Source organism: Ochotona princeps, chromosome 7 (assembly GCF_030435755.1).
Source record: "Ochotona princeps isolate mOchPri1 chromosome 7, mOchPri1.hap1, whole genome shotgun sequence".
NCBI lineage: Eukaryota > Metazoa > Chordata > Mammalia > Lagomorpha > Ochotonidae > Ochotona > Ochotona princeps.
In genome coordinates this window covers 30649709-30675862 of record NC_080838.1, presented here as the reverse complement: position 1 = coordinate 30675862, position 26154 = coordinate 30649709, and the positions used below count along the sequence as shown (strand labels likewise).

Below are 26154 nucleotides of genomic sequence, written 5' to 3'. Positions count from 1 at the left end.
TGATAATACAGGCATTCACCACATAGTTTTTATAAAAAGATGTATTTCATTGTCAATCTTAATATTTTATTTAAATAATCTACTTTGTGTTTTTCAATTCTCACATTAGAAGCCATTAACCTAATTAGTAATGCTTTGTTCTGTGTTTTAGTTGGACAACCAGTGGTTTGAAGAGCCAGGGCCGTCTGTCAGTGGGAAGTAATCGGGATCGGGAGATTAGCATGTCTGTTGGTCTGGGAAGATCACAGTTAGATTCTAAAGGAGGAGTAGTTGGAGGAACCATAGATGTCAATGCTCTGGAGATGGTTGGTATGTTAAATTTCACAGCTAATCTAATTTATCTTTAAAAACTACACTGAAAGGAGGCTTTTGAAAATTGATTAGTTTTTCCCATAGACATTTCTGTGAGTAGTAATTACTGTTTTTGTTTTAGCACATATTTCCGAACACCCAAATCAGCAACCCAGTCACAAAATCCAGATTACTATGGGCTCTACTGAGGCTCGTGTTGATTACATGGGCTCAAGTATCCTCATGGGCATCTTCAGTAATGCTGATCTTAAGCTTCAGGATGAATGGAAAGTAAACCTGTTTAATACACTGGAATCAAGCATAACTGATAAAAGGTATTTGTTAAGGTGTTACTTTGAACACTTCACATGACTCCTCTTAAGATATTTTCTATCTAATGAGAAAATATAAGTAGTTCGTTTTCTTAAAATTAGAATTTACATGAATGAAAAAGTTGGATGGGGAAGAGAATTTTTCTTGTACTCTGGTCTTTTCTGTAAGATGTGTGATGAAATTTTATTGTATACTGCAGTGAGATTTTTGTCCATGGAGATTTGAAGTGGGATATTTTCCAAGTAATGATATCAAGATCCACCACACCAGATCTGATAAAAATAGGAATGAAGCTCCAGGAATTTTTCACCCAACAGTTTGATACCAGCAAACGAGCTCTGTCTACGTGGGGACCAGTTCCCTATCTGCCACCAAAGACAATGACGAACAACCTGGAGAGAAATTCACAAGAACAATGTAAGAAAAAGAATTGAGCCTTTATATGTGCCTTATATTTCAATAAGCTTATTGTATTTTTAATTTACAGATGAGTATAGTATGTCATACTCACAGGCTTAGGTCTGTAGGCTGCATGTCTGATTCACTCACCAAAGACCATCACTGGGGAAGCTGTCGTTTATCGCCTCCACTCTGTGCCACAGCTCCTCTGCAGCCATGTCCACTCCATGGCCATGACAGCTGTTCACAACAGTATTGTGTTCTGCTTAATTGCATACACTGTGAAGTCAGAATCTAAATTTATATTTATTGCCTTTTATTAGGCAGATTATTTTCACTAATTGAGTATTAAGATGTAATCATATGCTTAAGGCACTATTCTAGGCATGAGAAATCAATTGGTGAAAAAGTTCCTACGCTCTTGAAGCTTAAATTCTAACTGAAGAGACTGACTTTAATTGCCTGCATAAGCATATATATGTGATAATTTCAGATAGAGAGATGTTTTGAGGAAAGTAACAAAGGAAGAGAAGGATGGTTAAAAAACAAAAAAGCTACTTCAGAAAGAGTGAGCAGAGAACCATTTTTAGGAATAACATTTCAGTAGAAATGTAATAATTAGGCTAAGATGTAGGGGAAAAGAGTTCCAGGCTGGAGTGGGTAGGAGGAGGGCATGGGGGGACACTGAGGAATACAAAGTTCTCACAGTAGGAACCTGTGTGGCTTGTTTGAGGATCGTTACAGTACTCACTACGGCTTCAGCCAGAAGGGCAAGAAGGCAAATGCTGGAAGTCAGTTCTAAGACCTAGGCAACAGATAGGGTGGTTAATGCAATGGACAGATTTTGAGAAGTTCTGGCTAGATACAATTTTGATTTTCATGAAATACATCTTTTAAAACATCTCTGTGACTATTGTGTATAACGCACTGTGGATGATGATAAAGTAAACTACTGAAGCCATTGAAGTAACTACTATTACCATTGTTAAATATGCAGTTACAATACTATTGTAAGGAGGCCAGTACAAGAAACCAGGCAAGACAGGTTGATGGATTTAAATAGAGTGACAGAAGACAAAATGGGGAGAAGTGGTTGCATAGCTTTTAGTAACAACATTCACATATGAAATATACACATACTGAGTACAAGCTAGAAACTACTACCAAACAAAAACTTAAAGTATCACTTTTCATCCAGAAATCATCACTGTAGATCTTTTAAAATGTATAATCCCAGGTTTTTTATGTATTTGTGTGTGTGTACATACATATATATATATATGTATATCTCAAAATACTACCCCTTTCCTGCCAATAGTCTCTAATTTTCCTTTTGCGAATTTTTTATTTCATCTACATTCAGAGTATATTCAGTTGTCCATAATTGGCCTACGGTATACTATACAATTGGTTTGTAAAAAATAATACCTCTAGTACCCTAGATAAAACTACCACGTTTTGCCTGGACTCTGGTAGTAACCTCCTTACAGTAATAATATAACTATATTGTTAATGGCAACTACTGCAGTGGCTTCCTTACTTCCATTGTTAACTGTCCATGAGAGGATGACCATACAGTAAGAATGATGAAAAGATGAATCAAAATGGTTATCCAAACCAATACAGTAATGTTTCCAATACAAGTAAGATGCTTTTCTGTTCTTTTACTCTTTCAAAGTAGTTATTTTTGTATAGTCTTCACAAAGTTCATGAAATATATTACAAGAAAACTATCTGAATTTTATTTTTTTCTTCATTGAAATAATCTTTTAATTCTTTTTTCCTGCAAAATTTTTGAAGTCCCCTTAGATGATCTGACTTGTTGAAAAGACCCGGCCAGTTGTCCTGCAGCATGCCCAGATTTTTTCTAGTTGCATTGTTGTGTCACTTATCTACTTCCTCAAGCTCCTGTATTTCCTTTAAGCTAGAATTGTTAACGAGCAAATACAAATTAACAGATATTCCACAAAACACCTCACGTTGGTTGTTCAGAAAGGTCATTACACACACACACACACACACACACACACACACACACACACACACACAAAAGTGAGTTTAAATAGTTGTTTTAGGTTTAAAAATAAGCATGCCTGCTAAATATAGTGCATGATCATTGGATGTATTTGATATGAGAAAATCAGGACATTACTAGAATGAATGGAAACTGTAAATGTGAATTACATGTTTGATGAATGCTTCTAAAACATTTGAAACATCTGGAGATCTTACTGAAATGCAGACTATGGTTCCTTAAGTGTGAAGTGTGGGGTGGACTTGAGCATATGTGATTCTGACACATCCTAGGTGATGCTGATGCTACTGGCCTTCTGACTTCCCTTTGTGAGTAGCAGAAGGAAGAAAAGTAAAAAATAGTACTTAAAAATAATGGGATCTGGGTCTTAACTCCTCTGTTCTGCTGTGTGTCAAAGAGTTAAGGTAAACAGCAGGTTCATGGAATTGAGTAACCATGGGATTTGTGTAAAATTTCACATAAGCATTTTTTTGTGAATCTTTAACCATTACGGAAGTGACAGCTGTAATTATTGTTGAATAATAAGTTATCACTGTTCCTTAGATCTTATCCTCATGCAGCAACATTTCCCAAACTTTTTATTAGCTGTTGTTTCAGGTAAGCCAGATATAGTGCATTATTTTAATCTCTGACTCACTTGTTGTAGGAAGTAGACCCTGCTACCTTCATACCCTTTCAACTTAGTTCATAAAGCTCACAGAGGATACATACATATGGCGATCTTGTCTTTTCCTTGCAGTGCTTGATGCAGCTCACCATCGACACTGGCCTGGAGTCTTAAAGGTGGTATCAGGATGCCACATATCCTTATTTCAGATTCCTTTACCTGAAGATGGAATGCAGTTTGGAGGATCAATGAGCTTACATGGAAATCATATGACACTGGCTTGTTTCCATGGTCCAAATTTCCGTTCCAAATCCTGGGCCCTTTTTCATTTGGAGGAACCAAATATTGCTTTTTGGACTGAAGCTCAAAAAATCTGGGAAGACGGTACATTGACATATTTCCAGCTTTGACTTTATTCTGTCTTGTGATATGATTATAAATAACATGATTCTTCTCATATTTTTTTATTTATAATATTTCTGAGATCTACTTCTATTCATTCACTTTTCAGTCTTCCTTATCTGCATGACTTAGCTAAATATAAGTATGAATTGACAGCTCTTTTATTTGATCTAGATATAGTTTGTTACTTTAAAAAAGAATTGTTTTTCTGTGTTCTAGGTTCTAGCGATCATTCCACCTATATTGTACAAACACTGGATTTTCATCTTGGTCACAATACCATGGTTACTAAGCCATGTGGTGCTTTAGAAAGTCCTATGGCAACGATAACCAAGATAACACGGCGTCGCCATGAAAATCCTCCCCATGGAGTGGCAAGTGTGAAAGAATGGTTCAATTATGTTACAGCCACAAGGAATGAAGGTCAAAATTTTGAGTTTTTCGAGCATTTACTTTGCTGTGTTTGGGGTTCTGTTGACTTTCGATTTTAAGTGCAGTTACACTTTAAACAAGTTTCATCTTATTCCTGCTAAATCAAGTAGTGCTTATTTGGTACATGATTCACTATCCTGACAGTGCAACATCTCATAGACTCAAATTATTTTAGATGAAACTGAACTTATTTAAAATAAAATTGGCATTAAATACATTAAGTTTATTATACGGAAAAATTATAAATTGTTTGGAAAATAATATTGTTAAAATATTTTTACAGTAATGCTTACTTACAATTGAAGATTTGAAAAAGTTGTTATATAAGTAAATAACAGAATGTCTCAAACATAGGGTTTAGGGAAGTATAAAGAGAATACTGGGATGAGTTTCTTTTCATTTGATCATATACGTCAGACTTGTGAAAGTGTGGTCATGGTGACACTTTGTGGTCATTCTGAGGTCAGTCAGCTCATGTGTATTAGAAAGCTGACGAGGTGGATGCTTGATTTCCTTAAACTTAAATGTGTCCAAATTTCAATGGAAAACAAAGTAATTTGAACCCTGCGAAAAAAATTATCATGGGATAGACAACAGCAGACATTAATAATGGAGAGCAAAAGAGAATGAGAAAGTAAATTAGAAGATTATGCCTATTTTAACTATTTTACTTTCCAAATACAGATTTAAGGAGCGTTTCTTGAAGTAGCATGGTCCAAAGTGACTACTTAATAGGTAAATAGGTTAAATAGTACTAGGGTAAATAAAAAAATAATAATTTTCGTAAGACAGTTATAGTGTACTCATAGCACATCTTTTTGGGAAAATGAGTAATCCTTGATTTCAAGATCATGATCATATTTAATTCTACATTCTTTCAGAGTAAGTGTTCAATCTTTGGAAACCCTTGGGCTTAATGAAACTCAAACATGAATTCACTAAAAAATAATATTCATTTTAAAGTATGAGAACTCAAAAACAAAATGTATTGTGTTTACCTAAACCCATATTACAAAGCTTTGATCTTGAAAACTGTGGTATCTATAACTATACTTTCTTATGTAAGGATTTTTTAAAATTGGATTTTTATAAGGATTTTTTGTTATTGAAAAGGCAGGGTTATAGGCCGAAGGAGATAAAAAAAGATGTTCCATCCACTTATTCGTCCCCAGTGTCCGTAACAGCCAGAGCTGAACGGATCCGAAGCCAGGAGACGGGAGCTTCTTCCGGGTCTCCCACCTTGATGCAGGGTCCCAAGGTGTTGGGCCATCCTCGACTGCTTTCCCAGGTTACAAGCAGGAAGTTGGATGGGAAATGGAGCAGCCAGAACATCAACTGGTGTCCATAGGTGACCCTGGTACATGCAAGGCGAGGATTTAGCCACTAGGGCACCACACTGGTCCCTATACCTATACTTTCAGCTGTGTTTCTAAAAATGTTTTCCAGCTTCTAAAATGATTAAAGTTCTGTGTGTTATAGTGCATTGAAGGCAGTAGACACACCCGTACCTGTTGGTTTCATTTGGCTAATGCTGCCCTTTTTTGTTATATCTGTAGAACTAAATTTACTTCGTAATGTTGATGCTAATAACACGGAAAATAGCACTACTGTGAAGAATTCCAGTTTGTTGAGTGGATTCAGAGGAGGTTCCAGCTATAACCATGAAACAGAGACTATCTTTGCATTACCAAGGATGCAGCTTGACTTTAAATCTATTCATGTTCAAGAACCTCAGGAACCTTCATTACAGGGTATGTGGAAAAACAATCTAGTTTCCCCAATCACTTAACAGTACTCTAAAGGCACTTCAGATTACTGATGTCTTCTCAGTTATTTTTGTAATACTAACATCTCCAAATGAAATTTATTTTCAACGTGAAATTAATTTGTGTTTTTCCATTTATCTGACCTTTGACAAAGTAACTATTTGTTACTCTTTCAAACAAGGAAAATGGGGGATTTTAATTCATCTTCATCTTTAGTACTAGTATAAGGACTAAATGGCATATACTAGTTAGTATAAACTGTCATCCTAGAAAGCACACAGAGGTTACTTACTTCTCCATAATTACAATTCAAGTGGATACATCTGCATTGACCTTTGTAAATCTTAATTAGAATATTCATCTTAGCAGTAAATGCTTCATGATAAAAGAACTTAATCATTGCAGATGTCAACCTGAAGCCAAAGGTGGAATGCAGTGTGGTAACAGAGTTCACTGACCACATTTGTGTGACCATGGATGCTGAGCTCATCATGTTTCTACATGATCTAGTGTCAGCTTATCTGAAAGAAAAAGAAAAAGGTATGTGGTGTATTTTTCCATTCAAGTTTGCAGGAAATGTGTCATTTATGGATTTTTATAGTCTAATGATAAAATGAATGTAAAATACTGTTTCCTCCCTGAGTTGCTAGCATGTGTAAATAGCATTAAACATACTGTGTGACAGACGACCTGAATATCTGTTGGATATATGGCACTCTATTGCTAATCATACTTCACACTTCCTGATGTTTTTACTTCTAGTATTTTACTATACATTATGTCATGTATACCTTCAATTAGGCCTTATAGGAGATTTTTGTTAAATAGGAAAATGTGAGGAAATACTGCATGTTTAAGTGAAATGACTAAAGAAACAATTATGTTTAAAAAAAAAAAAAAAGGTAGCATGTTTTGTGAGAGGAGAATTCCGAAAGTTCATGGGAAACTCACATTATCTTTTAATTGTGTTTTTAAAAGCCCTAATTGGGAAAACTGAATTAAATAAAAAAAGATAAATTTATTTGGAATACAAAAAGCTTTTTTAAAAAAGATTTATTTATTCATTTGAAAGAGCTACTGAGAGTGAAGGAGATACAGAAGAATCGTCCATCCACTGGCCTCCCCTAATGGCCAATGCTGTGCCAGGTCAAAGCTAGACGCTTCCTCTAAGCTTCCCATATGGGTAATCAGGGCCCAAACACTTGGGCCAGCCAATGTTATATCTGCCAGGCCATCAGCGGAGAGGTGGATCAGAAATGGAACCACTGGGACACAAACTGGCACCCGTATTGGATGCTGGCATCACAGGTGACAGCTTTTCCCAGTGGTGACCCTTGCAGAGAACATTGGTGAATTATTTGAATATCATTGGTGGTTTTTTGTTTTCATGAACTAGCTAACATTGGTTTACTCAATAGAATCATAAATGTTTATCCATAAAAAAATGATAACCCTTCTATCTGGAATTAATTATATGTTTATTATATTATTTCATATCTATTTAAAAGAATTAGGTACCTTGAAATATAGTAATATGGAAACTTCTATGACTCAACATTAATAGCAATGATAATTTTGGATCTTACTAATTCAGTAACTATTCCTTGCATGTTTGCTGCAGAACAAGCCTCCCAAACTAGTTGCAGGAGTTGCTATAGAACCCCAACTGGATCAGCTTCCTTCACAAACCAAAAGCCAGTAACTGCTATGGGTGGTGAAAGAAAACAGGTTTTATTTGCAATGTACAGAGCAAGGAATTGGACAGCTATTACTTACTTCCCAGGCTCCCTGAGGGGTAAAGAATGAATATTCTTAGAGATTAATGATGGGCTGTGAGAGGAAGCATCCAGCACTTATTCAAGTTCATGGTTGATCAGCTGTGCCATACTTCTTAGCAGTTTGTTAGGATGGGCAAGTGGGCTCAGTCTGGTGACTACATGCCTGTTACAGTTACTTTCTGCCCTTAGCTTAGAGTCTCCCTGCCTGTACCTGGAAGTCACCTAAAAAAAAAAACCCTAAGGACAGTCCAGGCATCAAGCCGTTACCTGTTGGAGAAGTAAATGGCTTTAGGAGTCCAGTGATTAGAATATTTTAGAGTTGCCAGTAGCAGTCTCTCAATCTAATGAATTTCATTTAGTGCTATTAAAAGGCACTACAAGGACACTTTAAGCCAAGGGAGGGAGGTGAAGTGGCTGGGACCACCTGCTGGTGGTATCCAGCTACTGCATTCAAGCCATTGTTTAGGGCCCTGGATTTCATAACTAACACATATTTGTTTAAATGTGAAAATGCAGTGTTCAGGCAACATGTGTAATTCTTTAAAAAGAGCTTGTGAAAATTAATTTGTTCAAGTGACATTATAAATACTGATTTCATAAAAAAACCAAAAATCTTTCTTGCAGGTATTGTAAAAATAAAAGATTAGCCAGAGAGCATGTTGAAATAGTGCACAGGTAGCATAGTATAGGTTGAATTGTTCTGTCAACTCAGGATATGCCAAAAAATTTAGTCAGAAAATGTAATCAATAACAATGGCTGGGAAAAACATGTCATACCAGAGTTGAAATGTCAAATAAAAATGACTAAAAAACATAATAAGCAGTATTATATACTAAATGATTCTAAATTATAAGTAGATACAGTCTTCACAAATAGCACCAACATATCAGACACTGGAATACATTTATTTTTACTCTTTGCCTTAACAAACTAAATGTAGAAAAATACATTCTAGATAAACCTGTAATCTTCAAATTTTATTTTCTGATGTATCTCAGTTTGAAAGTCTGGCATATTTATTTATTGTAGGTGTGACATGAAACCTTTGCCTTGAACTATGTGTGTTTATAAGAAAGCTTTTCCAGTAAACTCTCATATTATTTTAATTGGAAAAGGAGTGGATTCGTAATATCAAAGTGTTATTATCTATGGAGATTTCAATAATAAAGCTTTTGTAATACCTATAGGTATGTTTATTATAACAAACTAGAAACAATTTGTCTTGGCCAAAATAAGCATAGGCATCCCTAAGAAAAATCTTAGTATTTAATCCTACACCAGCATTAACATTGATAGACTGGCAAGACAAACTAGCACTCTACCTAGGGATAGTTAAAACACAGCATAGTGTTGATACTGCACCTTCACAACTAGGCTTATTCCCAATTAAGTTTTTAAAAAATGAAAGCCACAAATTAAATTTTGTGTGAGCCAATTTAAACAAACTCATTTTTTAAAATAATTTGCTCATTCTTATTGTAAAGACAGATATACAGAGAGGAGGAGATACAGAAATATCTTCTGCCCACTGGTTTACTCCACAAAGAATGGAACTAAGCCAATATGAAGCCAGGAGCCAGGAGCTTCTTGTGGGTCTCCCACAAGGGTCCCAAGGCTTTGGGCCACCATTAACTGCTTTTCCAGGTCACAGGCAGGAGCTGGATGGGAAGCAGAGCAACTGGGACATGAACCAGTGCCTGTATGGGATTCTGGTATATGTAAGGTGAGCACTTTGGGTCCAGTGCTGGAGCCTAGTGGCCAAAGAGACTCATCTTTAAAAAAAAAAAATCAGGCCCAACACAATGGGTCAATGGGCTAATTCTCCCCCTTGAAAGCATTAAGATCACTTATGGGCTCATGTACTGGTCCATGTCCTGGTTGTTCCACTCCCATCAAGCTCCCTGCTTGTGCCATGGGAAAGCAGTGGAGGATGGCCCAACACCTTGGTACTCTACACCCATGTGGGAGACCTGGAAGACACTACTGGCTTGTGATCAGCTCAGTTCCAACCATTGCGCCCCTTTAGGGAATGAACAAGCAGATGGAAGATCTTTGTCTCTCTTGCTCTTTGTAAATCTGACATTCCAATGAAATTAAGTAGGTACCACATATTTAAAATATGTATGTTTCACTGTTAACATACAAAGGCATTCAAATGTATGAATTGTATCATATTTGAGTTATATATCAAACTCATTTTAAAAGTCATCCAGGAGCAGATATTTAGCCTGCAGTTAAGATGTGGACATTGGAGGCCCAACGTACTAGCCTAGTGGCTAAAGTCCTCACCTTGCATCCACCGGGATCACATATGGGTGCTGGCTTGTGTCCTGGCAGCCCTCCGTCCCATCCAGCTCGCTGCCTGTGGCCTGGGAAAGCAGTCAAGTACAGCAGAAGCCTTGCACTCACATTGGAGACCCAGAAGAAGCTCCTGACTCCTGGCTTCAGATTGACTTAGCTCCAACCTTTGCACTCATGTGGGGAGTGAATCAGCAGACGAAAGATCTTTCTGCTCTCCTTCTCTCTGTATATCTGCCTTTTCAATAAAAATAAATAAATCTTTGAAAAAAAAATGTGGACATTGGGAGTACTTAGATCCTAAGTAGATGACTAGCCTCCTGCTAAATCAGAACCTGGGAGGCTGTGGTGATGGTTTAAGTAATTTGGTTCCTGCAGTCTGTGTGGAAAACCTGGATTTTACTCCTGGTCCTGGACCCAACTGTGGACCATTGCAGGCATTTGGGAATGAATCAGCAGATGGAAGCTTCCTCTCTTTTCCTCTGGAGTAAATTATATGTACACACACATATATATGTACACACACACCTGTATGATTTAAATTGAACAACAACAAAGGAACAAAGGCACTAAATTACAAGCCATTGTATAAGAGAATCTACCTAGAGTTATTTTTTAGGAAATATGAAATGGTTTCAGTGCTCTTAAGTCTACAGTCAAATATATGATCCCCACATTCTTTATCTTTAGAGTTGATGTTATTTTTATCCAGTAAACACTAGTTAGTATTTATTTATGGCTTATTTTGAAGTATTACTTGTTGGAAATGTAATTGAGACTTTGACCAGATCATAAAAATGAAAAATGGAAACAACTGAGTATTCTTAAGATGATTTGAAATCAATTAATATTGTATATAATATCAATTTCTTATTTTCATTACAGCTATATTTCCACCTCGTATTTTATCAACTCGACCAGGACAGAAAAGTCCAGTTATTATACATGATGATAATGCCTCTGACAGAGAAGATGGTATCACATACACTACTGTCGACTGGAGAGATTTTATGTGCAACACATGGCATTTAGAACCCACTCTTAGGTAAGCAATGGGTACATTTATTTTACCCATATCATAAGGGATTGGTACTATGAGAAACAGGGCATAAATAGTGCAGGTTAAATTTGGTTGTCAATGTTTTAAAAATTAGATACTTAAAACTTACTAAGCTTCTGACTGCTTTTTTTTTTTTTGCTTTGTGAGTTTCTATTCTGAAAGAAACAACAAATACTCAGAATGTGTGATATTCTGTCAGTTAATTCCTAAAACATAAAAGTAACTTCTGCTCTGCTGTTGGTATTATTTTTTCACTTTCTCACCATGATGGTATTTTTACATGTTTGACATAGCTACAGCCAAAATATGCACATGTCATACATCAGGATTGTGGAACCATTATACTTTCTCACAAAGTATGTGCTAGGACAATGCAATAGAACCTACAACCACACAGTGTGCTTCCATCTACGTATTAAGCAGTGTAAATTTTATAACAAAAATACCAAATTTAGTGTTGTCAGATTCAGGCTGCTTATCAAGTTGCGTTGTTACAATCATGATCCAAATTACCTCAACTTTTCATTAAAAAATGTTAAAAATATCTTTTAATTCTAGTTACCATGATTGCCACAACTAGTGTTTACTTGTTTTGTTTGTTCTTGTTTGTGATTAATGCTCATACACATCTTATTCTTTACTCCCAGATGTTCTGTTGATCACATGAGCATAGAATAGCAGTATTCAAAGAATTCTATATATTCCATCTCAGTGTTCTGCAAAAATAGTTCATTTTATTTAGATGAGGTTAATGAACATATTTATGCTATAAAATTATTCCAAAATAAAACCCAACCCATTATACAGTGACTCTGGAATAAGGAAAAAGAAATGACTTGTGTGTTAGTAACTTGTAGTAGAAATTTTTGTAACCAAATCAACAAAACACTTCGGTATGAGAAATGTTAACGGTGCCATTATTCAGGAATGATACTAAAATATTTAAGAGATATTAACAGAAAAATATTTGAAAATTTGTTTTATATTCCTAAGAAAATAATTATAATACTGACTAAGTATCTTATAGTCTGAATACACACACACACAGACACAGGTACTTCAAAAAGATACAAAAAAATTGAGTTGAAGGATAAGTTTATTTTGGTATGGAAGATTGTTGATATCCATGCATCATGTTTTAATGATACATCTTTCCATGAGATTTTGAAGATCCTACATATCCATGGATTACAAACATTTTTATACCAAAATAAACTTACCTTTAAAAAAAGTATTTTGGTTATTTGAAAAGCAGAGTGACAGAAAAGGAGAAACTAGCTGGGGTTGGGCCAGACTGAAGGCAGGAGCCCAGAAATCTATACAGGTTGAGTGGCAAAAGTCCCAGTACCTGGGCCATGTTCCACTGCTTTCCAGGGACATTATCAGAGAGCTGGATCACAGAGAAGCAGCTGGGACTTGATTCATATCCAAATTAATCAATTTTTACACTAACTTTTGGAAGCACCTTAATATTTGAGTATAAAATGAATTTAGTTTTAAATGTATATTGAAAATAATTATTATGTTCCTTTTTCTTTTAGCAAAGTAGCAAGAGTAACCTTTTTTTTTAATTAAGTAACATGATATAGAGGTGCAAAGCAGGGTAAAACTCTGGCTCCAAGCCCAGCTTTAACAGTAGCTGGATGATCCTGCCCCATATAAAAGGTTTGGAGTGGGAGTTGATGTAAAATACTTATAACTATTTCAGTTTAAGGATGTCAGTGCTTCATACCCCCCTACCTGAGTTTAACACCAATTTAAATGATAAAAGGCAACTAAAAATTAAAATGGCCAATTTAGAACTGATGAAACTAATAACAAGATTTTGTTTGAGTGTGTGCCCTTAAAAAGCCTATGTCATGGTAGAATAATCCAAAATGAGCGGTTCCCAAGAGAAAGTAGGGAGTAGAGTTCTGAACCAAACTACTTTGTTCTTTTGTTAACTTTGCTAAATACAGTGACTGAGAGGCCAGGAATGTTTCCCTACTAGCTGTTCCTTAGTCCTGTGTCCTTGTGTGGCACATGGCACTGTGTAAATCGTAGTGCCTGCTAAAGTCTTCCCCACCCCCTACTTTGCCATATGCTCAAACTTTTTGAAACTTAATCAAATATCTTCAGGACTGAAATTAATTAGAATTGATATTTGGTAAACACTTGCTCTGTAGGCTCTCAAGAACATTTAACAGCTGCATCTTTATTATTTTGGAATGCTATTACTATATAGATAATCCAGGAATTACAGGCTTAATTATTCAAATTCACCTCCTAAAAATAGTTCCAGTATACCTACTGAGTATTTTTTGGAGTTCCGATGATGTTCTTAGAGCTACCATCAGGATAGTGCTAGGGCATTATACAATCGAATAATTACTCGTTATAATTGCTATTTCAGACTTATTTCTTGGACTGGAAGAAAAATTGATCCAGTAGGCGTTGATTACATTCTTCAAAAATTGGGCTTTCATCATGCCAGAACAACTATTCCTAAATGGCTTCAGAGAGGGGTCATGGACCCACTGGACAAGGTTTTATCAGTTCTCATCAAAAAGCTTGGTACTGCACTACAGGATGAGAAGGAAAAGAAAGGAAAAGACAAAGAAGAACACTAAAAAGTAAAAAACTGTGAACAAATGATTGTGTCCGTTAAGTTTTATTACAAGGATGTGTTTTTTAGTATAATTTTAACTTTAAAATACTTCTAATTTTGTGGCCCTTGTAGAAATGTCTGTAAGTTACCCTGTTTTAGTTCCACCATTCTGTGTACAGTGAAGTGTTGCATGATAATGTAAATTTTGTGAAAACTATATTAATATATATAAATTTGCTTATTAGGGTTTATAATTGTATTATGTGCAATATGATTCCTGCATCTTTAAAATTTTGCAGAATTACTGTGAATTTTTTGGTTACTGGCCATAACTTTTAGAAAGAGAACTTTATTGATAATGTGATCTGTTGTTTTTTTTAGACTTGTATAAATATGTTTGTATATAGTTTGAGCAATTGTGATATCACATACCACTAAAATATTGTTTGTAACTATTGTAATAAAGTAATAATGGTTTCAGTCTATTGTTATTTTTGAATTTTTATCACCTTTCATAGCTTAATTTTATGGATACCTATCCTGTTATAGCTATCAAATATTTTCATGCGGTTAATATCTGAAACGAATTATATAAAATATGTGATTTTGAAAAATTAGCTCAAGAGAATACAGTCAGGGAAAGGCACAGCAGAAACTTCAGAAGTATTAGATATTCCACTGAAAGAGCTTCTCCATGTGTCTCACAAACTTCTCTGCATCTTCCAAAGGAAACAGTAACTGTCCCTTATTTGGGATTATGTTTTTTCAATAATATTTGTGTAGTGAACAATCTTAACAGAAATTTGTTCCCTACCTTAGAGCAAATAAGAGATTTCATTACATTCATGGGTGATGTGCTATCTCCCTCTACTACAAAAAGTTATGGAGTTCTCCAAACTGAGATTTCTGATGTAACACAATCCTGTGTGTGTATGTGTATGCGGTCCTAAATGTGCTGCCTCCATGGGAGCTGGAGACAAGCAGACATACAGATACCCAAGCTGTGCATCATCAAGTCTTTTGTCCCGGACAAAAGCATCTTACCTCTGGCAGCATCCATGAAATTGGGGCAGGCTAAGGTTAAAGCTTTTAAAGTAAAATTTTAAATCTTCCACAATCCTTGACAGACTGTTACACTGAATGAGGAGTCCACATAATCATGACAATAGAGAGTCTCGAGGCATTTTGCTTCTTGACTTTTTGGATGATCAAAAAACAAAAGCATCTGCTTATTAAGTGACTATTTTAAGACAACAAAGCTTTAGCAGGAAAATGCTCAGGAAACCAGAGTCCTTCACATTGACAATACTGGCTCTTTGCTTTTATAGAACAAGGGTAATTTTACTAGAGTTTTGATGGGAAATCAAGAATTTGCCATGCCGTGCTGATTTTGCTCCTTCTTTTTTTTTTTTTTTTTTTTTCAGCTTTGTGATTTTAAAATCCGTAGGGTTTGGGTAGACTGTGATGTAGCAAATAAAATCACAGCCTGCACAGTGGGCATCCTGTATTGGTACCAGTTTGAGTCCCAGCTGCTCCACTTCTGATCCAGCTCCCTAATAATGGCCTGGGAAAGCAGTAATGATGGCTGCAAGTGCTTGGGCCCTGGCACTCATGTGTGGGACTTCAAACCAGCCCAGCTCTGGCCATTTTGGCTGTTTGGGGAGTAAACCAGTATATGGAAGACCTCTCATTCTCTCTGTGAGTCTGCCTTTTGGATAAATAGAATAAATCTTAAAAAAAAAAAAAAAACTTGAAGGAAATCCATTACATCAGTTAATAACGTTGAAAAAGAGAGAGAGCAGGAAGCATTGACATAAATTCCCTAAGACTCACTTCTTCATTGATGGACTAAATGGGTGTTACCATTGATTCAAAAAGTATTTTGAACTTAATAGGGGTTTATAATAAGAAATAAACCGTATTTTTAATGTCATTGCTCTACAAACCTTTGAAAGTCCCCCTCATACTTTTTATGTCTAAAAGATTATTCTAGGGCTAGTGTTGTGGCACAACCACCACATATCCCACTGCCTGGGATACCAACATTCCATATGGGTGCCATTCGGAGGCGTAGTTGCTCCAGTTGTGATCCACCTCCCTGCTAATTTGCCTGGGAAATCAGTGGAAGATGGAGCAAGTGTTTGGCTCCCTGCCCCCACAAAGGAGAACCAGATGGCGTTCCTAGCTCCTGGCTTTGGCCTGGTTTGGCCCCATCCATAGTAGCCATTTGACCAATGAACCAGTGAACAGAAGATAGTGTAACTCAGCAGTTGCCAAAATGTCCTGCAGGCAACATGGTAAAGTTTGGGTCACATAATATTTTGTTAAATTTACATCAGTATTCAGAAATAAGTGGAAATGAGTGTTTAAAACGTGGTGTATTGGGCCCGGCACAATGGCTCAATGATTACATCTTTACCTTGCAAACGCCAGGATCCATATGGGTGCCAGTTTGTTCCCCAGCCCCTCCACTTGCCTTCCCTAGTTATGGCCTGGGAAAGCCAATTAGGACCCTGTACGGGCCTGGGAGACCTGGAGGAAATTCCTGGCTCCTGGCTTCAGATAGGCTCAGCTCTGGCCATTGTGGCCAATTGGGGAATAATCCAGTAGACAGAAGATCTCTCTAAATCTGCCTTTCCAATTAAAAAAAATAAAATCTTGGAAAAAAAAATGTGATGTATTTTCATTTAAATTCCAATATATTTCACAAGGCAATCAGCTAATACTGGTATTTATACAGTATTATATCTGAGACAGTTTGCTAAAATTAATATATAGCATCTAGTATAATCTCAAAATATTAGTCATTCTATGACACTAACATACCAACACTATTACGTTGTTTTATTTTTATAATTCATTGGGAATTGTTATACAAATTATGGATCTTCTGTCTCAGAGCCTAAATGGGTAAATTACAACTGAAATATATCAGGCTGTGGCTGCGTGAAAATTTTAATCAGTAAAAACATAGGGCCCAAAATATAGCATATCACTCCAGTCTTCATGTGCCAAACAGCATGTAAACTGGGGCTCAAATATAATGGAAAAGGCCAGAAGGAATTTGAAAAACGGATGATATCATCAGCTGATACACGTTTTGATCCTGGACTCCCACTTTACAACCTGGTGACTTTTTACAAGACGGTATGATGAAAAGTTCAGGAAAAATCAAATTGAGGGCCCGGCACGGTAGCCTAGTGGCTAAAGTTCTTACCTTGCACGCTGGTTCGGAACCTGGCTGCTGCACTTCTCATCTAGCTCCCTGCTGTGTCCTCAGAAAGCAGGAAAGGATGGCCTAACGCCTTGGGACCCTGCACCCATGTGGGAGACCGGGAAGAGACCACTTAAATGTTTTTTATTTTGAAGAGGGATGGGACATTTTCCTCCAACTTGCCCATGGCAAATTACATTGAAATTTTGTGACAACAATATAACTGAGTTACCTGATTTCTTCTTTGGTGGCAATCAAAACCTGATGACTGATGTTCTGTTGAAAACCGGTTCTATTAGCTAATATCTGGAGTGGGGCCACCTCCAATTACTTGGTAGCAAATAATCGAAAATACCCACATTGGATCTGATATGAGCTATTACAGCCATTCACTTCCAAGGCTCACAGGCTCCTGTGGGGCTTCCTTGAATTCACCATCACAAGGCACACCGTGGGCAGCCTCCAGGCACTTCTACAGCTAACTGCTGTGTAGACCGCCATCCACACAGTGCTCTGAGGCCTGTAAGGAGCACGAGACAAGAAACCAAGACACAGAAGTCAACGATTTTACTCCATCTCTCCGCCACAGTGGGAGGCCAGTGGGCTCAAACCCCAGAGCCCAGAAAACAGGGCAGCCATCACCAGCGCCTCGAATGTGTAGAACATTCGGCGGGTCTGCCCTAGGCGTCGCAGGGCGCCGGGCGCATGCGCAGCAGCGGGCGCGCGGGCCACGGAGGCGGTTGGTGATTGGACGAGGCCGACGCCGCGGGCGGTGCGTCGGCAGCAGGGGCAGCCCGAGGCCGCGTTTGAAAGACGCGACTCTGCGTGGGCCTCGCGCCGAGAGACGTGAGGCGCAGGCTGAGGCCGGGAGGAGGACGCAACGGTGGCGACGGGCGGCAGCCGTCGAGCGCCGGGCCTGCGGCTAGGCTTGCCGCTGGCCAGCCGGCTGGCTGCGGGGTGCAGTCGGGAAGGCACAAAGGACAGCCTCGGTGGGTGGGCTCGGACAGGTTCATGTTTTCGTGTCTTACGCTGCTCCCTCTCCACTACCTTGCCATTGTCTCCCTGATTCCGGGGTGAGGGGGATGTAAGGCCTACTTGAAGGCCTCTTTCCGCCATTGTGTGTGAACTTTAGGGGAGAGATCCAGAAGATAACTTTATGTGAAAACTCATGAAGCAGTCCTCAGATAAAAGACCGTGGGCTGCGGTAAGGGGAAGAGGAAAAGGACACACCATTTATGAAACTGTGTGTGGCTTTTTTTTTTTTTTTTTTGCCTTCCTCATCCCCTTCGCAGAAAACTTCGAGTTATCTTACTATTTTCATCGTCGGTGTTGTCCTTTGCAGGTGAGAAAATGTCTGCCAAAAGTGACTGGTTTCAGAGTTCCAGGGCCCCTAGCTTTGCTCAGATGCTGAAAAAGAACCTGCCAGTTCAGCCGTCAACCCAGAAGGTCACCACATCGGCAGGCCATGCCGCGGAAAGTTACAGCCTGTCGAATATGGCCTCCAAGGTTACGCCAGTGACGGGTAGGTCTCATTTGTCGTATGTCCCGCGTATGTGAGGGCCCGGGGTGCTGAGTGAGCTCCGTTGGGCCTCGGTCTTTGGCGTGTCACACTGTGGAAGGCTTCACCAGTGGCTGTGTCCCACCCGGCCCCGGATCGGCCTCGGCTACTCTGTGTCTGCTTAACTGTTCACCTCTTCCTTCGTCATGAACATTGTTATTGTTTTGCACGATCTAGTTTTATAGGCATAGAGATTCTTCTTTCCCTATTTTCTCCTCCCTCCATTTTTCCCCATTTTATTTCAGTAATATAACTCTTCAGCAGCAGTTACAAGTTCAGCATCCTAATTAAGTGTATTATGGCAGTTTAGGTAGAGGTAAAGATAGAAAATCTAGTTTCATACTGCCAGAGTAGATTTAGCTGTTTCATTGGAAGACGACTTCAGAAAAGGGCCTGGATTTTGCTGGGTTCTAGCATAGTGTTAACAGTGGCAGAATAATTTAACTAAAAGTTAATTTCTGTGTGAAGAGTACTCGAAAACCCCGGAGCTGGGGGACGGGCACTGAAAAGATTCTAGAACCAATGTCTCTTATTTCTGGGCCTAGTGACTTAACCTGTAGAAATGATTTAGCTTCTGAAGACCTTGATACCAGAATCCCATGACACTTTCATGTCAGTAAGTGTGCGATTATATCGCTTATTTGCAATGTAATTTTTTTACTTGCTGTTGTTCTTGCTATGGGTCTCAAAATTACATAGCAGAAATGATTGAAAGATGCACCTGGCTAGCTTCATGTGAGCTTCCAATTAGGGGATAGAGTTAATGCTTTTGCTGTTTTTTTTTTTTTCTTTAAACTGAATTAACCAAAATAAACATTTATTTTTAGGTAATTTTCCAGAACCTTTGCTTTCCAAAGGTCTTTCATCTAGTTCAAATCCTGTCCTTCCTCCAAAAAAAATACCTAGGGAATTTATAATGAAGTACAAACGTGGAGAGATAAATCCTGTGTCAGCCTTGCACCAGTTTGCACAAATGCAACGGGTTCAGCTTGACCTTAAGGAAACCGTAACAACAGGCAAGTACCAAGCTATGTCTGATTTTTATGATTCTAGAAAACAGTGTTTTTCCCCCTGAAAGAGAGTAGTTATGTTAAATTTGACCGTCTAAATGACTGCTGGTATGCTTTAAAAATATATACATAGAAACATTTTATATAGCTCTTAACCTTTTGAGCCTCTTCAGATGTAGACATAACATTGTTTAAAATAATTATTTCATTGTAGTTTTTTATATGTGCCTAGCTGAACTGAAATGAAACCAGCCTCATGCATTTGTTTGGGAAGGGGGAGTGTAAATGCTTGCATAATAAACTTGTTTTCATAGTGATGTTGAATACTTGGATTATGATTATGAGATGAAGATGCCACATTGAAACGTGAAGTTAAATTTGTCTTGTAGGACCAAATCTTAGATGTGAAAAAGGCTCTTGCAGTTGATGGTCTATCTGTAAACCTGTCAAAAATGTCTTCATTCAACCTTAACCCCTTTTAACAACCTACCCCAAACCAGAAGGCTGTTTGTCTGCCTTTTACCTGTGGAAGACTATAGTAGCAGAGCTGAGTAAATTGCAGAAAGCAGCTTCTGATTCACATTATGGTCAATGATTAGAAAAAATCTCAGAAAGTGACAGAATAAATGCTACAAAGTTATTGGCAACTTAAAAATAACAACCAAAAAGAACATTTAAAAACCCTTGATGTGTGTTATTACACTTGCTTAAGTAGTTTGGTGTATTAAAATTTCCTATCAATAACTTGTCAGTATGGATTTCAAAGCTTATACCTTTGGTAAAGAATTTGAAGAGAACATGTTAGTAAGGATTACCACAGGAACAGCATGTTTCAGTCTGTTACTTTTGATGAAATATTAGCAAGTGATGAAAAGAGAGACTATGGAAAGTGGTTTTTCCTTAATGTGAGAATGGACGTACTTGCTACGTATCTCATTAGCTTTCCTTTAACCCTATCAGTGGAAAAATCTAAGCTGTGAGTCATTATTTTTTTTAATAATCAGGACAAATACTCATTGCAGTACAAAATACTAAAGCACAGGACCCATCGGCTGTTGATGGTGTTCATTTTATATTTAAACTATAGACAACTAATTTGATTTATTCAGGTGGTACTGAGACTAAAGTTACTTCAGTATTTTTAACAAGCTCCTCGTGTGATTTATATCAGTAATGAAGTTTGAGAACTGCAGTTACTCAGACCGCAGCTTAAAGGCCTCAGTTTTCTGGCACACAATATAACCATTTAGAGGTGTAATAGTACAAAAGAATTTTCTTAGCCACTTGTTAAAACCATTCTCTGGTTTAGTAAAATTGAATTGAACCCAAGTGGTCATGAATGAAGGCAATTGGGAAATAAGTTTTTTTTTAATGTATGACCAATTATGATTTATTCTGAATAAATGATAGAAAAAAAGTGCTACTGACATGCAGAGTTAAATTAATTCAGAGAATATTCAGAGAGAATATTGTTAAAATTTTTCTTTATTTTTCTGTTGAATCAAGCAGTAGCTTACAGTTATAGTTAGTTTTTTTGTTTTTGTTTTTGTTTGTTTGTTTTTTTGGTGCTGTCAAAAGTATAGCAGTTAGCAGTGCCTTATCAATAATCAAATAGTTCCCAGTGGTTATGTCCACATCTAGATTGTTCAGGTGTTCAGGAACTCTTTTACTGATTTGCTTTCACTTTTAGTTCTTGGTTATTATCTCCACATGTGAAAGCTGAGAGGTTCTTACTGCTCCCACAACGAAATTAACTGCAAACAGACTCCAATTTTGGGGAATAATTGCTAGGGAATATCTTGACCAAATAAACCCTGTAGCAATCAAAACAGAAGAATGTGAGCTGTGCTGAGCCAGTCAAGCACACACCAACCCCCATTCTGTAATCAAGGTTCAGAAGAAAACTCTCTGGGGATCTGCCAGGTGATTGAACAATGGCCTCAACTTCTCGGGTAGCATCAGGTCCACGTTATCCAGGAGCCAGTGGTGGATAGTCCTCAAGGCCTCCAGTGCCAGCGGCTGACACGTTGGTGGCCTGGTGATCAATGGAAGCCAGCGTCGCAGGGCCCTCATCACTGACTGCCAACAAAGGGCAGCTGCTCACTTTCCCTTGCCACAGTGCCTCTCATTTGCTTTACTGCAGGGTGCCCTTTCCGTGGCTTGTCTGCCCATGGGCAAACCACCCAGCAGCCTGCGCCCTGAGACAGCTCATTGGCATGTGGGGGAGACTCTGGAATAGCCTGTCTCTCCGCCTAGATCCCTCCCTGGAGGGATACCTGGAGTAAGTCTTAACTGATAGGGAGAAAACTCCCAAGATGCCGTCAGGAGTTGCTTGTTAAACCTTAATGTTTAACAAGGAGTGTAGTATGATTCTCACTATGTGAGGAAATAAGATGGTGGGGTTTATGTGCAGTGACATTATCCCCAGCCATCCAGAGCCAGAGACTGGCAACTTGGATCCTCCAAGTCTCCTAAAGTGTACCACAAAGGTAAATTTGAAACAAAAAAAGTCTTTGAGTTGTAAATTTAGGAAGTTACTGTATTTCATTTTCATCAGCAAACTGAAAGCTAAGTAAAACCTCTGTTAATCTAACCTTGCTAGGATTTTAAGAAGATGGGACATTTAATTTTAATTTTTTAGGATCTTTATTTTGTTATTGTTTCTATTTTGATTCTCCTTGTCCCCCCAACCCTGTGACTAACTTACCCTAAGCTATAATGGATTAAATTGCTTACCATGTCCCTGGTAGAATCACAGGTTTTCTTCAGAACGGACCTTATGCTCTGAAGTTATTAAGCATAGTAGAGCAATCCAAGAGTGGGAGACATTCAGGTTTCTTGTGGTGATGTTTTCAGCAACATTTTATCCTGTCATTGATCATTTGGTAGATATTTTGGTGTTTACCATTTCTAGATACTGTCATTCTGAGTATGGCCTGTATTCTGAAGCTAATGTTATTTGTCATATGAATCTGCAACCAACCTGGCTATTTAAATCCTCAGAATAAGTTCAGTGACCTGTCTAGCTCTAGTTTTATTGACCTTACAAGAAGGCTTGAGAAATTAGTATTTTAAAGTAAACAGTTTTCCAGAATTTTTCTAGTGGAATGTTTTCCTGTGTACTAATATTGTTTGCAAGAATACTCTGTAAATTACTCTAGTGTTAATTCCAAATTCATTTTCAAGGTAATGTTATGGGACCATATTTTGCTTTTTGCGCTGTGGTGGATGGTATTCAATATAAGACTGGATTGGGACAAAATAAAAAGGAGTCCAGATCCAATGCCGCAAAATTAGCACTTGATGAGCTTCTACAATTGGATGAACCTGAACCTGAGCCAAGAGTCCTAGAAGCATCAGGTAAGTTCTCTTGACTCAGTGTTTCTAAAAATGTATTGTTCCTCAAATGGAATCATATGTAAAATTTGTTAATGGTAAGTCACTTGGCAAGTTGCAAGATAAAGCTCAGATCTGAATAATTGCCTTTAGTTGATGTCTGTTGACCCTTAATATAAGTAATGTACTTTTGCATATTGAAGCATCAAAAAATACAATGTTGCTGAACAATCTGATAACTTGTGAGACTGTTAGTGAATTCAGTCCAGAACTCTGGTTTTCTGTGTAATTTCTGAGATTTTTATTACATACTGTAATTTAATATTTAGGGAAGTTTAATGCAATTTTTTGTGAAATTCACCTTTGTTAAATTCATTAGTTACTTGAGAAAGTAATGGCCAAAGGCAGCATACAAATGGGTTAGTCAAGTATCTTGTCTCAGCTCTGACTTCTGATTCCCACCTTCTTTGCTCTCTGTGAAGCAGCAGATGATGGAGGTAACAAAGATGAGTTTCTGGACTGCTGGCTTCGCGCTGGCACATCCTGTGTTGTTGGCAGCATTTGATCAGTGTCCCTGAAGTTGGGAGCTTTCTAGTTTTCTCAATCTCTTGCTATCTCTCAAAATAACACTTTAAAAAATTTTGTTTTTATTGGAAAGGAAGATATACAGAAAGAAGGAGAGAGGAAAATCTTTCGTCTGCTGGCTCACTCCCCAAATGGTTGCAAAAGCTAGAGGGAGCTGATTCAGAACCAGGAGCTTCTTCTAGCTCTCTCACATGGCTTCAGGGGCCCAAGGTTTTGGACTGTCTTTACTACTTTCCCAGGCTGTAAGCAGGGAGCTGGATAAGAAGTGGAACAGCAGGGGCATAAAGCTGTACCCATGCGGCATGCTGGTATTTGGAGCATTAGCCTGGTGAGCCAACATACCAGCTCCTATCAAAAATTTTAAAGCATCAACTCCACAATTAGATTGTTTAGGTTGAAGTATTAATCCTGAATTGGGAGGGTGACATCATCCTTGGATTAGTGAGATCAGCAGCATTTCAGAACTATCCACACCGAGACTCTGGGTTTATATGAGGTGGTGTTTCCTCATCTGTGGGTACTGGGATATGTGGAAAGTCATGCATGGTTTCCCTCTTTGTCTTTCCCCTTCCGCCGGGAACAACAAGAAGAAATAGCAAATTTGGGAGCAGTAAGTTCACCCAATTTTCCCTAAACTGGACCCTAATGATTATTTAAAAAAAAAAATATTTTAAAAAATTAAAAAAAATATTGATCCTGGGCAAATGAGTCATTTACCCTCTAAACCCATATTTTATTTGACAGTGAAGTCAGTGATAATAACTTCCTCTTGTAAATGTCATTGACATTAAATAATGGCTACATGCGGCTGGTACAGTGGCATAGCACGCTGACCGCCCACCTTAGGCACCAGCATCCCGTAAGGGTACCAGTTGAAGTCTCCCTGCCATCCTTCCAGTCTTGCTCCTTGCTACAGTCCTGGAAAAGCAGCAGAGGATAGTTCAAGGGCCTTGGGCACCTTACACCCATGTGGGAGACTTTGAAGTCCAGGCTCTCACCTTTGGATTGGCCCAGTTATGGCCATTGTAATCATTTGGAGAATGAACCAGTGGGTGGAAGAGCTTCTGTTCTCCCGCTTCCTTCCTCTTCCTCACTATTTCAGGTAAAATAACTAAATCTGAAGGAGAGGAACAGGGAGGGAAGGAGGTAAAGAAAGGAAAGAAAGCAAGCCTACAAAGCCATTTACCAGTGCCTGATAACTAACATATGACCAAGTGATGGATTGCGCATAATGAAAATTTTAAATGTTATAATAAAGCATAAAATATTAAAAATGGAAAAATGTTTATATACTTTGTAACACAATGAAGTCACTGGATTACTGCTTTTTTTTAATAACATGCAAAGATATCAGCATAAGGTAAGGATAAAGGCGATTTATGCTGCCATTAATTGGGAAATTTAATCCAATCACATTTGGAGTTAACACCTGTCATTTTGGTGATTGGTGACTGTATCCTTCAAAAATTCTATAGTGTCATTTGTTTTCATGTTTGCTTCTTTATTTACAGTTTTATTTTTAAATTTTTAAAAAACTATCTTACGGTACAATTCCATGGGCTCTGGGATTTCCCTTAACCCTTCCCCTAATTTTCTTTTTGCCAATTATTTCTCCCTTTTGTTTATAGTAAAATAGTCCTTCATAAACAGTCATAAATCCATCATTCTGCTATTTAAGTGTATTCTGACGTTGTGAGTGTAGACTATGTTGTCAAGGTATGTTTAATAGTTTCTTTGGGAGTGCATCTTTGATTTTGAAGCAGAGATGCATGCTGCATTGTAGCTTCACAGTTGCATAAGATCCCCTTAAATGAAAAGCCATAAAATAAGTCAACAGGAAGAAAAATAGAGAATTTACACTGCCGTGAGTTTAAGTAACAAGCTAATGAATGATCAATGTGTTGCTGAAGAAATGAAAAAAATAAAAACTTCTTGAAGAAAATGATGCTACTGTATGACCTGTGAGTCAGTGAAGAATTTAATAACAGAAAACTATTTTGAAGAATAGAAAATAAAAATATGTCAAACCCTTAAGATGTAACAAAAACAGTATTGAAAGGGCTTTTTATCTTATATTTTACAAGGAGGTTGCCTGGTTTATTTCACTAAGCATAATGGTGTCCAGTTGGGACCATTTAGTTCCAGATGGTATAGTTTCATTCTTTAATGGCTGAGTTGTATTCCATGGAGTAGATGTACTACAGCTTCTTTATCCACTCTTCTTTTGACAGGCATCTGGGTTAATTCCATGTCTTTGCTATTGTAGTTTGTGCTGCTGTAAATGTAGGATTACAGATCCATTTCTCATATGCAGATTTCATTTCCTTTGGATATATTCCTAGCAGCAGGATAGCTGGATCATATTGCAGGTTTCAGTTCTCTTAGCACTCTCCATTCTGACTTCCATCGTGATTGTACTAGCCTGTGATTGTGATTGTACCATCGTGATTGTACCAGCAGTG

General features: G+C 37.8%; 2 protein-coding genes across 10 annotated transcripts in view; both read left to right on the top strand.

Moving 5' to 3' along the window:
- The window catches only part of BLTP1 (bridge-like lipid transfer protein family member 1), a 189826-nt gene extending 175359 nt beyond the window's left edge, over positions 1-14467 (top strand). For all 8 annotated transcript variants that reach the window (XM_058666890.1, XM_058666891.1, XM_058666895.1 and 5 more), the window contains 9 exons: positions 152-309; positions 434-626; positions 824-1041; positions 3798-4049; positions 4287-4490; positions 6056-6250; positions 6671-6805; positions 11228-11387; positions 13795-14467. In XM_058666890.1, coding sequence (XP_058522873.1) covers positions 152-309; positions 434-626; positions 824-1041; positions 3798-4049; positions 4287-4490; positions 6056-6250; positions 6671-6805; positions 11228-11387; positions 13795-14011 — 1732 coding nt within the window. In that variant the 3' untranslated portion in view covers positions 14012-14467. The remainder of the gene's footprint in view (positions 1-151; positions 310-433; positions 627-823; positions 1042-3797; positions 4050-4286; positions 4491-6055; positions 6251-6670; positions 6806-11227; positions 11388-13794) is intronic.
- Positions 14468-17943: 3476 nt separating this feature from the next.
- Positions 17944-26154, top strand: part of ADAD1 (adenosine deaminase domain containing 1) — a 53268-nt gene continuing 45057 nt past the window's right edge. The window contains exons 1-4 of one of the 2 annotated variants that reach the window (XM_058666888.1): positions 17944-18192; positions 18546-18725; positions 19589-19777; positions 22958-23131. In XM_058666888.1, the coding sequence (XP_058522871.1) occupies positions 18554-18725; positions 19589-19777; positions 22958-23131 (535 nt within the window). In that variant the 5' untranslated portion in view covers positions 17944-18192; positions 18546-18553. The remainder of the gene's footprint in view (positions 18193-18545; positions 18726-19588; positions 19778-22957; positions 23132-26154) is intronic. The other variant, XM_012929629.3, reaches the window with a different exon arrangement.